General features: G+C 42.2%; 1 protein-coding gene across 3 annotated transcripts in view; it reads right to left on the bottom strand.

The window, feature by feature from the left end:
* Window positions 1-13,145, bottom strand: part of DNAJC18 (DnaJ heat shock protein family (Hsp40) member C18) — a 29,526-nt gene extending 16,381 nt beyond the window's left edge. The window contains exons 1-3 of one of the 3 annotated variants that reach the window (XM_032336532.1): window positions 12,975-13,143; window positions 10,102-10,188; window positions 8,017-8,203 (exon numbers count right to left, since the gene is read on the bottom strand). In XM_032336532.1, the coding sequence (XP_032192423.1) occupies window positions 8,017-8,203; window positions 10,102-10,141 (227 nt within the window). In that variant the 5' untranslated portion in view covers window positions 10,142-10,188; window positions 12,975-13,143. Of the gene's footprint in view, window positions 1-8,016; window positions 8,204-10,101; window positions 10,189-11,126; window positions 11,176-12,974 lie in introns of those variants that run through there. The other 2 variants (XM_032336531.1, XM_032336533.1) reach the window with 2 other exon arrangements.
* Window positions 13,146-13,780: the final 635 nt, after the last annotated feature.

Genomic DNA, 13,780 nt, shown 5'->3' with positions numbered 1-13,780 from the left:
CGGGATCATGACCTGAGCCGAAGGAAGCCGCTTAACCAACTGAGCCACCCAGGCGTCCCCATATTGTAATCATCTTTATACATTTCCCATCCCTTTAAAAAAAAAAAAAAAAAAAGATTTATTTATTTATTTATTTATTTGACAGAGATCACAAGTAGGCAGAGAGGCAGGCAGAGAGAGAAAGGGAAGCAGGCTCCCCGCTGAGCAGAGAGCCTGATGTGGGGGATCATGACCTGAGCGGGAGGCAGAGGCTTTAACCCACTGAGCCATCCAGGCGCGCCCCCATCCCTTTTTTAAACCAAAAGTATTTCTTAGAGATGGATCGATAACATACAGAGACGAGTTGGGACAATAGTTTAGACTAGAATGGCAGTTCTGGACTTTGTGATGTCATAAGTTTCTTATACTCTTAAAAATTACTTGAGTCTCCAGAAGAGTTTTGTTCATGTGAATTATATCTATCAATATTTACCATACTAGAAAAGAAAACAAGAAATTTTAAAACAGAGTGACGATATAACTGCTTATCAGGTAGCCTCTCAAAAATTCCACTGTACAATCATGAGAGAATGAGAGTGAAAAAGGCAAATAATGTGTTTGTACTATTATCAAAATTGTTTTAAACTCACAGACTCCCAAGGTTTTTGGGGTTCCTAAGCTACACTCTGAGAAATGTTGTACTAGAGCATGAACTCTGGGGTCAAAATGCCTTGGCTGGGATCTTATCTTGCAGTGTACTTTAGCTCTGTGACTTAATGTTATCTTCTGAAATGGGATAACAATTTCAACTATATTTCACAAGCTGTTATCATTTAAATGAAGTATTCATCAAGGTACTTGATAGCACTTGACAGCCCATAAATACTGGCTATTACATATCTATGTCATTCTTTTCAAAAGCTGCACTGCTTTATGGATTACACTTATTGCATTTTATGGATTATATCTATCCTCTACTGATAGGCACTTAGAAAATATCTCCAGTCTTTTGCAACTACACAATCCAGTCAGACAGAGGGAGGCCCAGCATCTTGCTCAAGAGTTCAGTAACACAGGCTGGACTATAAAGCAGGGTCTGGAATGTCAGTTATGGTCCTTCCCCAAGAGCTGCCCATGGGTATCCTTTGGATCCTCAGTCCAGTTTCCAATCCCTGCTTCCATGGCAGATACTCCTCTGCCTCTTTCTCTCTTTTGTATAAATTTGTTATTTGTTGAGTAACAGTTTTTTTGAGCTACAATTCACAAAGTTCACTCTTAAAATGCACAATGCATTGATTTTCTAAAAAGTATATTCAGATTTGTACACCATCATCACCATCTAATTCCAGAACATCCTCATTACCCCAGAAAGAAACCCCTACTTATTGGCAGTCATTCCTCATTTTACTTCCCAACCCCTGGCAACCAATAATGTAATTTCTGTCTCTGTAAATTTGCCATTCTGGACATTTCACATAAAAGGAATTATAGAATATGTGACTTTTGTGTCTGGCTTCTTTGACTAGCATAATGTTTAAGGTTCATTCATGTTATAGCATGTATCAGTACTTCATTCCTTTTTTTTTTTAAGACTTTTATTTATTTTATTTATTTGACAGAGAGAGATCACAAGCAGACAGAGAGGCAGGCAGAGAGAGAGAGGGAAGCAGGCTCCCCGCTGAGCAGAGAACCTGATGCGGGACTCGATCCCAGGACCCTGAGATCATGATCTAAGCCAAAGGCAGAGGCTTAACCCACTGAGCCACCCAGGTGCCCAGTACTTCATTCCTTTTATTACCAAGAAGTATTCATTGTATGGATATTCCCCATTTTGTTTATCCATTCATCAGTTCATGGACATGCATTTTGTTTATCCATTCACCAGTTCATGGACATCCATTTGGGAGTTATTATGGATAATTCTATACGAACATTCATAGACAGGTCTTTGTGTGGAAGTATGTTCTCTTGGTTATATACCTGGGAGTGGATTGCTATGTCATGTGCTATAGTTAACCTTCTGAGGAACTGGCCTTCTGTTTTCCAAACTGGCCACACTGTTTTCCATTCCTATAAGCAATATATAAGGGTTCCATTTCTCTATATTCTTACTAACACTTGCTATTGTCCATTTTTTTTTAATTGCCATCCTAGTGGGTGTGAGGTGGTGTGGTATCTCATTGTGGCTTTAGTTTGTATTTCCCTAATGACTCATGATACTGAGCAACTTTTCATGTGTTTATTGGCCATTTGTAGATCTTTTTTTTAGAGCCATTTGTATATATTCTTTGGAGAAATGCCTATCAGATCCTTTGCTCATTGCTCAATTGGGTTATTTGTCTTTTTATTGTTGAGTTGTAAGAGTACGTTATATGTTCTAGATATAAGTCCCTTATCAGATACATAATTTAAAAACATTTTCTCCTGTACTGTGGGTCGATTTTTCACTTTCTTGATGGTATCTTTTGAGTACAAAAGCTTTACATTTTCACAAAATCCAACTGACCCATTTTTTTCTTTTTTGTCATTTGTACTTTGGGTGTCATGTCATGAAGATGTAGATTTATGTTTTCTTCTAAGAGTTTTATAGTTGTAGCTCTTACATTTAGGCCTTACATTAGGTCTTTGAGTTAACTTTTGTGTTTGTGTGAGAAAGGAGTCCAACTGCATTGTTTTGCGTGTGGATATCCAGTTGTCCCAACACATTTATTAAAGACAATTCTTAATAAATAAAATCTTTAAAAAAGGGGGCGGCGCCTGAGTGGCTCAGTGGGTTAAAGCCTCTGCCTTCAGCTCAGGTCATGATCCCAGGGTCCCCGGATTGAGCCCCACATCAGGCTCTCTGCTTGGCAGGGAGCCTGCTTCCCTTCCTCTCTCTCTGCCTGCCTCTCTGCCTACTTGTGATCTCTGTCAAATAAATAAATAAAATCTTAAAAAAAAAAAAAAAAAGGCAATTCTTTCCCTTATTAAATCATCTTGGCACTCTTTTTTTTTTTTCTTTCAAAGTAAACTCTACACCCAATGTAGGACTTGAACTCATGACTCTGAGATAAAGAGTTGCGTGGTCCAACAACTGAGCCAGGTAGGCACCCCAGCCTTGGCACTCTTGTAAAAGAAAAATCAGTTGACTGAGGGTGTCTGGGTGACTTGGTTGGTGGATATCTGACTCTTTTTATTTATTTATTTATTTTTAGATTTTATTTATTTGAGGTGGGGGAGGGACAGCAGAGAGGGATGGGGAGAGAGAGGAAGAGAAACAGACTCCATACTGAGTGTGGAGCCCAAAGCCAGGCTTGATCTCAGGACCCTGAGATCAAGACCGGAGCCAAGATCAAGAGTCAGACACCTGGGACACATGGGTGGCTCAGTCTGTTAAGTGCCTGACTCTTAGTTTTGGCTCAGGTCATGATCTTAGGGTCATGAGTTCAAGCCCCAGGTTGGGCTCCATGCTAGGTGTGGAGCCTACATTAAAAAAAATCAATTGAGGGGCGCCTGGGTGGCTCAGTGGTTTAAAGCCTCTGCCTTCGGCTCAGGTCATGGTCCCAGGGTCCTGGGATCAAGCCCTGCATTGGGCTCTCTGCTCAGCAGGTAGCCTGCTTCCTCCTCTCTCTCTACCTGCTTCTCTGCCTACTTGTGATCTCTGTCTGTCAAATAAATAAATAAATAATCTTAAAAAAAAAAATCAATTGAGGAGCACCTGAGTGGCTCAGTGGGTTAAAGCCTCTGCCTTCGGCTCAGGTCATGATCCCAGGGTCCTGGGATTGAGCCCCACATCGGGCTCTCTGCTCAGTGGGGAGCCCGCTTCTCTTCTTCTCTCTGCCTGCCTCTCTGCCTACTTGTGATCTCTGTCAAATAAATAAACAAAAATCTTAAAAAAAAAGCCCAAACAAACAGGATTTGAATCCCACTTTAACTTAAAAAAAAAAAAAAATCAATTGACCATAAATATAAAGGCTTACTTGTGGACTCTCAAGTCTATTTCATTGATCTACATGTCTATCCTATACCAGTCCACACTGTCTTCATAAGGTAGCTTTGTAATAAGCTTTCAAATTGGAAATGTGAGTCCTCCAACTTTGTTCTTTTTCAAGACTGTTCTGGCTATTCTGGGTCCCTTGTATTACTATATGAATTTTAGGATTGGCTTGTCAGTTTCTGCAAAAAAGGCAGTGAGGGAGGGGCGCCTGGGTGGCCCAGTGGGTTAAGCCGCTGCCTTCGGCTCAGGTCATGATCTCAGAGTCCTGGGATCGAGTCCCGCATCGGGTTCTCTGCTCAGCAGAGAGCCTGCTTCCCTCTCTCTCTCTCTGCCTGCCTCTCCATCTACTTGTGATTTCTCTCTGTCAAATAAATAAATAAAATCTTTAAAAAAAAAAAAAAAGGCAGTGAGGGATTTGGTAGGGATATGTGAAATCTATTGATCGATTTGAGTAATATTACCACCATTTCCAATATTAAGCCTTAATAAAATAATCCTTTCCAATATTTAGCTCCATGAACACAGGCAACCTTCCCATTTATTTAGACCTTTAATTTCCTTAAATGAAGTTTTATAGTTTCAGTGTACATCTTACACTTCTCTTGATAAATGTATTCTCAGGCATTTTATACTTTCTTGATGGTGTTATAAATTAAAATTGTTTTCGTTTCCATTTTTGAACTGTTCTTTGCTAGGGTACAGAAAAACAGTGATTTTTGTATACTGATCTTATATTTTACAACATTGTTGAGGTCATTTATCAGTTCTTTTTTTTGTTGTTGTTTAAGATTTTATTTATTCATTTGAGAGAGAGAGAGAAAATGAGCACAAGTGGCAATAGGCTGAGGGAGAAGCAGACCCGCTGCTGAGCAGAGAGCGTGATGCGGGGGCTTGATTCCAGACCCTGGGATCATGACCTGAGCTGAAGGCAGATGCCCAACCAACTGAGCCACCAGGTGCCCCTCATTTATTAATTCTAACAGTGTGGGTGTCTTCCTTAGAATTTTCTTTTTTTTTTTTTTTAATAAAGATTTTATTTATTTATTTGGGAAAGAGAGGGCACAAGTCCGGAGGGGAGCGGCAGACAGATGGAGAAGCAGACTCCCTGCTGAGCAGGGAGCCTGTCCTGGGGCTTGATCCCAGGACTGGGGGATAACAACCCAAGCAGAAGGCAGACACTTAACCGACTGAGCCACCCAGGCATCTCTATTCTTTAGGATTTTTTATATTATATCATATCATCTATGAATACTGTTTTACTTCTTTCCAATCTGGATGACTTCTGTAAAATTTTTTCCTCTTTTTTTAAATGATTTACTTATTTATTTTAGAGACAGAGGGAGCATGTGCACACACACACAAGCATGGGGACAGAAAGAGAGGGAGAGAATCTCAGGCAGACTCCCTGCTGAGTGCAGAGCCAGAACGTGGAGCTAATCTCAAGACCCTGAGATCACAACCTGAGCTGAAACCAAGAGTCTAAAGCTCAACTGACTGACTCACTCAGGTGCCCCCAATCTGGATGACTTCTGTATTTCTTTTTCTTGCCTAAATGCCCTGGCTTGAACCTGTAGTACAATGGTAAATAGAAGTGGCTAGAGTGAACATACTTGTCTTTTTCTTGATCTTGGAAAGCATCCAGTTGTTCACCATTAAGTATGACGACGTTAGCTGTGGGCTTTTAAATAGATAGCCTTTATCAGTTGAGGTTCTCTTCTATTCCTATTCTGTTGAGTATTGTTATCATGAAAGTGTTGGATTTTGTCAAATGCTTTTTCTGCACCTATTTAAATGATCATGTGGTCTTGTCCTTTATTCTATTAATATGGTGTATCACATTGATTAATTTTCATGTGTTAAACAACCTTGCATTCCTGGGATAAATACCACTTGGTATATGATCTTTTTAAAAAAGATTTATTTATTTTTTTTTTATTTGAGAGAGAGAGAAAGAGAAAGAGGGTACATAATTGGGGGGTTGTGACAGAGGGAGAGGGAGAGGAGCAGACTCCCCAGTGAGCACAGAGTCTGATGCAGGGCCCCATCTCACGGACCCAAGTTCATGACCTGAGCAGAAACCAAGACTCAGATGCTTAACCAACTGAGCCATCCAGGAGCTCCAAGGTATAGAATCCTTTTTATATGTTTTTACATGTTGCTAGAATCTCTATCCATAAGGGATATTGATTGATAGTTTAGTTTTCTTATGTTTTTGTCTGGTTTTAGTCACAGGGTAATGTTGGCCCCATAGAATGAGTTGGGAAGTGCTCCCCTCTCTTGCATGTTTTGTAAGAGTTTATGAAGGATTAGTTAATTCTTCAAATGTTTGGTAGAATTTACCAGTGAAGGTTCCTGGGCCTAGGTTTTTCTTTATGAAAAATTTTTTAAAAATTTTATTTTATTAAAAAAATAGAATTTTTATTTTATTTAAATTCAACTAAGTAACATACAGTGTATTACTAGTTTCAGAGGTAGAGGTCAATGACTTATCATTTGTATATAACACCCAGTACTCATTACATCATGTATCCTCCTTAATGCCCACCCCACTCCTCCAGTAACCCTCAGTTTGTTTCCTACAGTTAAAAGTCTTTTATGGTTTGTCTCCCTCTCTGATTTTGTCTTATTTTATTTTTCCCTCCCTTCCCCTATGACCCTCTGTTTTATTTCTTAATTCCACATATGAGTGAAATCGTATGATAATTATCTTTCTCTGACTTACTTTGCTTAGCATAATACCCTCTAGTTCCATCCACATCATTGTAAATGGCAAGATATCATTTTTTAAATGTCTGAGTTATATTCCATCGTGTGTAGGTATTACCATCACATCATCTTTATCTGTTCATCTATCGATGAACATTTGCACTCTTTCCATAGTTTTGTTATTGTGGACATTGCTGCTATAAACATTAGGGTGCACGTGCCCCTTCAGATCACTACGTTTGTATCCTCTGGGTAAATACCTAGTAGTGCAATTGCTGGGTCACAGAGTGAAATTTTTTTTATTATGAATTCAATCTCTGTATTTGTAGTGGGTCCATATGATTTCCTAGTTTGTACCTTTCTACAAATTTGTCTGTTTCATCTAGGTTATCTAATTTGTTGGTGTACAATTGTTCATAGTATCCTTTTAAAATCTTTATTATCATCGTAAGATTGGTAGTGATGCCCCTCTTTTATTCCTGATTTTAGTTATTTGAGTGTTCTCTCTTTCTTGGTTAGCCTAGTTAAAGGTTTGTTAATTTTGTCGACATTTTCAAAAAGCCAATTTTTGCTTTTGTTGATTTTGTCTTGTTTTTCTAACCTCTATTTCATTTATTTCCACTCTATATTATTTCCTTCATTCTGCTTGCTTGGATTTAGTGTACTCTTTTTGCTCTTCTTTTTCTAGTTCGTGAAGGTGGAAGATTGGGTTACTGATCTGAGATTTAAAACAAAACAAACAAACAAACAAACAAAAAAATATATATAACATTTATAGCTATAGATGTCCTTCTAAGCTTTGCTTTAGCTATATCCTACACATTTTTCTATGTTGTGTTTTCATTTTCAGTCATCTCAAAGTATTTTTGTAATTTTGCTTAAGATTTCTTCTATGACCTATTTGTTATTTTAGGAATATAATGTTTAATTTTCACATATTTGTGAATTTCCTAAATTTGCTTCTGTTGTTGATATCAGAGGACACACACTGTATGATTTTAATCCTTTTAAATTTATTGACACTTCTTTTGCGGCCTGACATCTGATCTACCCTGGAAAACGCTTCTGTGTATATTTGAGAAGAATGTGTACTCTGCTGTTGTTGGCTAGACTGTTGTATAGATGTCTGTTTCATCTAGTTGGTTTTCCCTGACTCTTCTACACAGAAGCAGGGAAGTTACCTCAGATTATACCCCGAGACTCCACTTCCACCGAGGGAGGCTTGCCTCTGCAGCCAAGAAGCTGTTGTGCTTCCATAATAATAATAAAAGTATAGTAGCAGTCAATGCTTATGTAACACATTCTGCTAGGAACTCTACGTTAAAATCACTCACTGAATCCCACCACAGACTCACCTTTGTACCCCAAGCAGCTGTTCCTCAGTGTAAGTGGCACTCCCCTCACCCTGTCGGGTTGGATTCCACTCATGCTCAGACTTCTTTTCCTTTTGCACTTTCATGCAGTTACAGCACCCACAGGGGTCATGACTTTCAGGAGGTCTATCTTCTGGGTATTTGTTTCTTCTAACTGCATCAATGTAAGCTGCAAAGCAACAGCCCCCCATTAGGCCTCCGTCTGATCTGCAATCAGCTTTGCTATCCGCCCTCGCTATCAGGGAGGCTGCTTGGGGCCAAGAGTGTGAGGGCCAAACTACTGACATCATCCTGACTTTTAAGCATCCACATAAAACTGAACGAACATCTCCCTTGAGAAAACAATGTAGTAAATATGGAGGCAACCATGAAAACTTATAAGGCTAGAAGCGCAAAGCATAATCATTTACACCATATCTACAATGGTCATTCAGCAAATAATTCTGAATCAGAGCCAGAAAAGGGGCTTAAGAGGCCCCCAAACCTTGCCTTTCAAGAGGCGTCTACCTTTAGCGCAGTACAGGGGAAAGCCTATTTTTCTGTGATCCATGGTCAGAAGTGACATGGCTCATAAAATAATTTGTTGTTTTTGTTGCCATGCCTCCCACCTAAGGTTTAAAGTAGGGGGGGTTCTTTTAAATTAGCAGTTATAGAACAAGACACTTGGCTAGATGGAGCAATGAAATGTATGGATAAGACCTACTTCTGACCACAAAGAGGTTATAGTTTAAAGGGAGAAGATTCAATTCATCATAACACGTGAGAATGTTAAGAAGGCCATAGCAATCCAGTCAAAAAGGGTAGAGGACTCAGGTCCTGTCGGGATGATCTGGGAAAGGTTTTAGAAATGTCTCTCTCCTGCCTAAAATACCTAGTGACTACCGACTGCTGCTGCTTCTTTTTATTTTTTTTAAAGATTTTACTTATTTTATTTATTTGATAGAGAGATGGAGAGAGAGCACAAGTAGGCAGCAGAGTGGCAGGCAGAGGGAGAGGGAGAAGCAGGCTCCCCCCTAAGCAGGGAGCCTGATGCGGGTCTCGATCCTAGGACCCTGGGATCATGACCAGAGCAGAAGACAGCCGCTTAACTGACTGAGCTATCCAGGTGCCCCTACCCACTGCTTCTTGTCCAAATTTCTTATCATAGGCCCATCTGCCTCTGCAGCATCCTCTCTCACCACAAGCTCTTTTGCAGCCTATGCTCTAGCCACACCAAATGCCTTTCAATCCGCCATGCTTTCTCTTTTCTCTGTGCCTTTGCACATGCTGTTCCCTCTGCTTGAAGTGCACCTCCTCTAAGTCAGCCTAACTCCAAGGCATCCTTCTTCTCTTCATATGTCACACTTTCTTCCAGATGCCTCCTCTGACACCCAGGCTGTCAGTGTGCTTCCCAAACCTAAGACCCTGCTGTGTAGCTCAGGACTTAGTGGCTCTGTTTTGTAATTGTCTGTTTACCTGTCCAACTCCCTCAATGGACTGAGAGTTTTGTGATCTCAGGGGACCATGTCTGTCAGATCCCTGCTGCATGATCAGCATAATGAAGGGTACATAATAGGAATTGAATCAATACTCTTTGCTTGACTGCAGGATGGCAAAGACCAGCCTAGTGGTCTTGGTGCAGGCTGCAGGAACAGCACCAAAGAGAGACCTAGAGTCAGTGGCCTAGTTGGGAGGAGCGAGCATAGAGGCTGGGAAAGCAAACTGCAGGAATCCGCATCACTCTGCTGACCCAGCCACCCTGGCACAGGCGGGGCCTGAGCACCGCGGGCCCTAAGCTCCGCAAGGGCAGAGACGGAGCGGGGCTGGGGGCCGGAGGCAAAAAAGCCAACACGGGTGACTCTGGGCTCCTCGCCGGTTCCTTAGCTTGAGCCAGTGCTCCTGATTTCCAGATCTCGGCCCCTGTCCTGCCGGTCTCCCACCTAATTCGGAAACCTACTCAGGCTCAGCATCTCTTCATAGGCCTCCATCCTTCACCTCAGGCCCAGGATCTCAGCCCTCAGTAATCTCAAGGAGCCCCATCCCTCCCCCAACTCTGCCCTGTCCCACCCTCCGGCAAAGACCTGGTACCTTCGGTCCAGCGCTCCCCGCTGCCTAGAGTCGCTGCCATATCGGTTCCCAATCGGCAGGTCTTCGGAGCCTCCCCAGCGCCCGAGGCTGAAAGGGACCCGGCAAGAAGCGCGGGGCATGCTGGTCATCGTAGTCCAAGTCACAGGAGCTGCGGGACATTGGACTACAACTCCCGGCAGGTTCTGCGCGAGGGGGCGGTGAGAGTTAAAGCTGCCTCTGGGGCTCGACCCTTAGAAGCGAGGTCTGTGGAGGTTTGTGGCTGTTGGTTGACTGCTGGGCGACTGCCAACCACACTTTTCCTCAACTGTAGAATGGGGATAGTGGCTACGGCCTCACCTAACACTAGGGGCATTCAGGGAGGCACGATGAGATCCTGCCTGGGAAAGGTTTTGCGAACTAAGTTTAGAGGGTCACAGTGTGACTCAAGGGTGACATCTCAAGGGTGTCCTTTTAAAAATATATGCTAATGCCCGTTCTGTGTAAAGCGTATGTTAGGTCCTGGAGATTGAGAGACGGGTTTTGGGAACCAAAACTTTAAGAACCAAGAAAACAGAAAAACGAGATAGATTTATGTAGTTAGAGGGCAGTCTGAGTATGCCCTCTTCGTGCATTTACTCTGGCACAGCTTCGTTAGAGGGACCTCAAGGCTTCAGAGATGAAGAAGAAAGGGGCAGGCGTTGGAGCTGGCATTAAAGTCCCTGTCTTTGCTGTTCTTTATTCTTCATCCATCCCATCCTACTTCAGGGCACGTCTGAGATTTTTCTGTTCCACCCCGCTCATTTCCATGACCCATTCCCTTGTTTTCTGAAGGCCCTATGAAATTAGTAAAAGGGAAGTAAAATACGCCTGAGTTTTCCCACTCAGGTCTTCATGGAGCCTAACAAAGAAAAAAAGCAATTCTCATGGTGTCCTTACTGACTTGTGCCTGCAGGTGAATTGGGATGGCTAAAGATCAGGTTTCAAAAGTGAGGAATGATCAATTCATTTCAAGACAAAAAATTACTTAGAATTCATTGAGCTCTTACCCAGGAAGACCACATCAGTATGCCAACTGTGAAACCAAGCAGCAGCCATTTAGGCATTTGGGGGTGGGGCTGGGAGATGATTAGCTAGAGACACAATTGATTGGGTAAAATCTTCCTGTCTAGCAGTTCTACCCTGGAGTCAGGAGTGGCCCTAGGATGTGGGCGCCAGTGTGCTCACAGAAGGCTGGGTCCTAAAGAAGCCACCTGAGTTTTGCAGACAAGGGACCTGATCAGGGATATACATTAGGTGATTAAACATAAGAAGGAAGTTTATTTGGTTTTGGGAAACTGGACAGACTGCTTTAAAATATGGACAAGGGAAGGTGAGGTATGCCTTAGGGTCTAGTCACAGGGCTAAGGTCTGGAGGTACTCAAAGCTGTCAGAGGGCTGGGAAGTGAGAACTCTCTGGTTGAGAATGGCAAGGAGGGCGGGTTAGAGCACTGTAGGGAGAAACTGGATTGAGAAGAGCTACTATGAATTATGGGGCTACTTAGGAGTAGATTCGAGGTTCAAGAATGCTGGACAAGATTTAGGAAGCTGCCGACTTTTGGGAATGTCTGGGACCTCAACAATTTTTTTCATTGTCCTCTGAAACCTCACTCTCCACTTTTTTTTCTAGAAGACTCATTTCCTCCTAGGTCAGTAAAAAATGGCTCAGCATGGCAACCTTGTCAGATATGCCAGCAAATGTAACCTTTAGCTCATTTAGACCTCAATTAACACTACTAGATGAACATTTCTATGACTCTAGCACTAGGACTAACTTAGAACTCCAAACCTCAACATTTAGAACACTTCTGTGCCAGTTTTGGGTTAAGCACACCAACCACTAAACAAAATAATCCCGACTGTGAAACACAGTCTCTGTGTTCAGTAAAAGAGGTAGCTGTGGGCTCAGAAGGTTCAGGACGGAGGTGCCTGGGGCAAATAACCAGCAGGAGGGGTCAGGAAGCAACTGGGAAGGAAATAAGGGAAGAGAACTTGGGATCTCAAGGAGAAGGAGGTAGGTGTAGAAAGAAGTTCAAAGAGGTGATAAAGGACATCTACAAATTCAGAAGGAGACTGTTGAGCAGAGCCACACAATGTTTTTCAACAGATTCAAATAGAATTGATTAGTACTAGCCTGACTTTAGGAAATGATGTGCATGTACTAGGCCAGGGGGCCTGCAATGATCCTTCATCTACTAAACCATTTTACTGAGAGCTGGCCTCAGATTTCCATCAGTTTTCTCTACTTTTAGAAATATTTGTTGAACTGTAGTGAATTTTTGCTAGTGATCCTGAGGTTTGCCTTGTGCCCTGTATGATTGAGATGCTGCCCCATCTATCCCTGGAAGAAAGGTACTCAGTAAATGTTCCTTCTGTCCAACTGGGCCTGTGTGCCTGAGCTGGGTTGTTGGTTAGCCTCCCATAAGATGGGGGAAGAAGCAAAAGAAGGACATTCTATAGTAACTACCCCACCCCGCCAGGGTTGCCCTTCCTGGGTTGCTGTGTTAAAATAAGGAGGAAGCTGTCATGTAAATGGCCACCATCCTGTTGTCTAGACATCAAGGAAAAGAGATACTGTCTCAGGGAAGTTGCAGGGGCTGCAGAGGCTGCACTTGGATTTCCTATCAGAGGTGGGTTTTTGTATTTGCATAAATAGTAGGGTCCTCTAGCAGAACTCCTTCTAATGCAGTTTCCTAGAGAATTAAGTGAATTCATCCTTGACCCCTTCTCAGAAGAGAGCTATTTAACAAAAGGAAAATCAATATTGCTACTGAAGAACTGCAATGTTGGTTTCTGGGTAAAAGCCATCCAATCTCATAGTCATACCAGTTCATACACTTTCCCCCACATATAAATACCTTATGACTAACAGCTCATATCTGCAGGACATTGTTCAGAGTCAGGGGGATGCTTGTGGCCTTAGAATGGAGACATCAACTGGGTTATCTAGAGCAAACCTCATGTTCTTGACCTAATTAGTCCAGTATGATTAGCAGCCGATTGAAGTGCCCATGGCAGCCAGAATAACAAGAACAATTCGAACAGAATCCGGTACTTGTAGACATTGTTATGTCATCTGGAGAGTTCTATCCCAATGATGGATTTTTGTGTGTGCTGGAATTGGTTAGGAAGTCATGCATTTTTTGCAGTGTGGCTTAAATGAATATATCTGAGTTATTTTTTAAAATGTTGTAGTATTTTAGGGGCGCCTGGGTGGCTCAGACGGTTAAGCATTTGTCTTTGGCTCAGGTCATGATCCCAGGGTCCTGGGATCCAGCTTCTCCCTTTCCCTCTGCCCCTCCACCCCACTCGTGCTTGCACTCTTTCTCTCAAATAAATAAATAGCATTAAAAAAAAATGCTGTAGCATTGCTGTCATAGGTTGGAAATAGACTCTGAGACTTGGAGATTTGCATGCTGAAGGTTTATTGGTGAATGCTCCTGGGAACAAGAGCTGTGAGGGTTAAGGGAAGTGAGATGGGACAGAGTTGGGGAAATTGAGACAAGAGTTCCAGGTCTTTATCCCACCCCCATCAATCAGTCATCAAGCAGCTGTGAGCCCTCAGCAGCCAATGCTCCTCTTTTTTTTTTTTTTTTTTTCCCCAATTTTAGCAGCCAGCACTCTTTAACAGCTGAGGAAACTTGCGTTGACCTTGAAGTGGGAC

Source organism: Mustela erminea, chromosome 3 (genome assembly GCF_009829155.1).
Source record: "Mustela erminea isolate mMusErm1 chromosome 3, mMusErm1.Pri, whole genome shotgun sequence".
NCBI classification, from domain to species: domain Eukaryota; kingdom Metazoa; phylum Chordata; class Mammalia; order Carnivora; family Mustelidae; genus Mustela; species Mustela erminea.
Note: the sequence above shows the minus strand (reverse complement) of the source record. Positions and strands in the feature narration are given on the sequence as shown.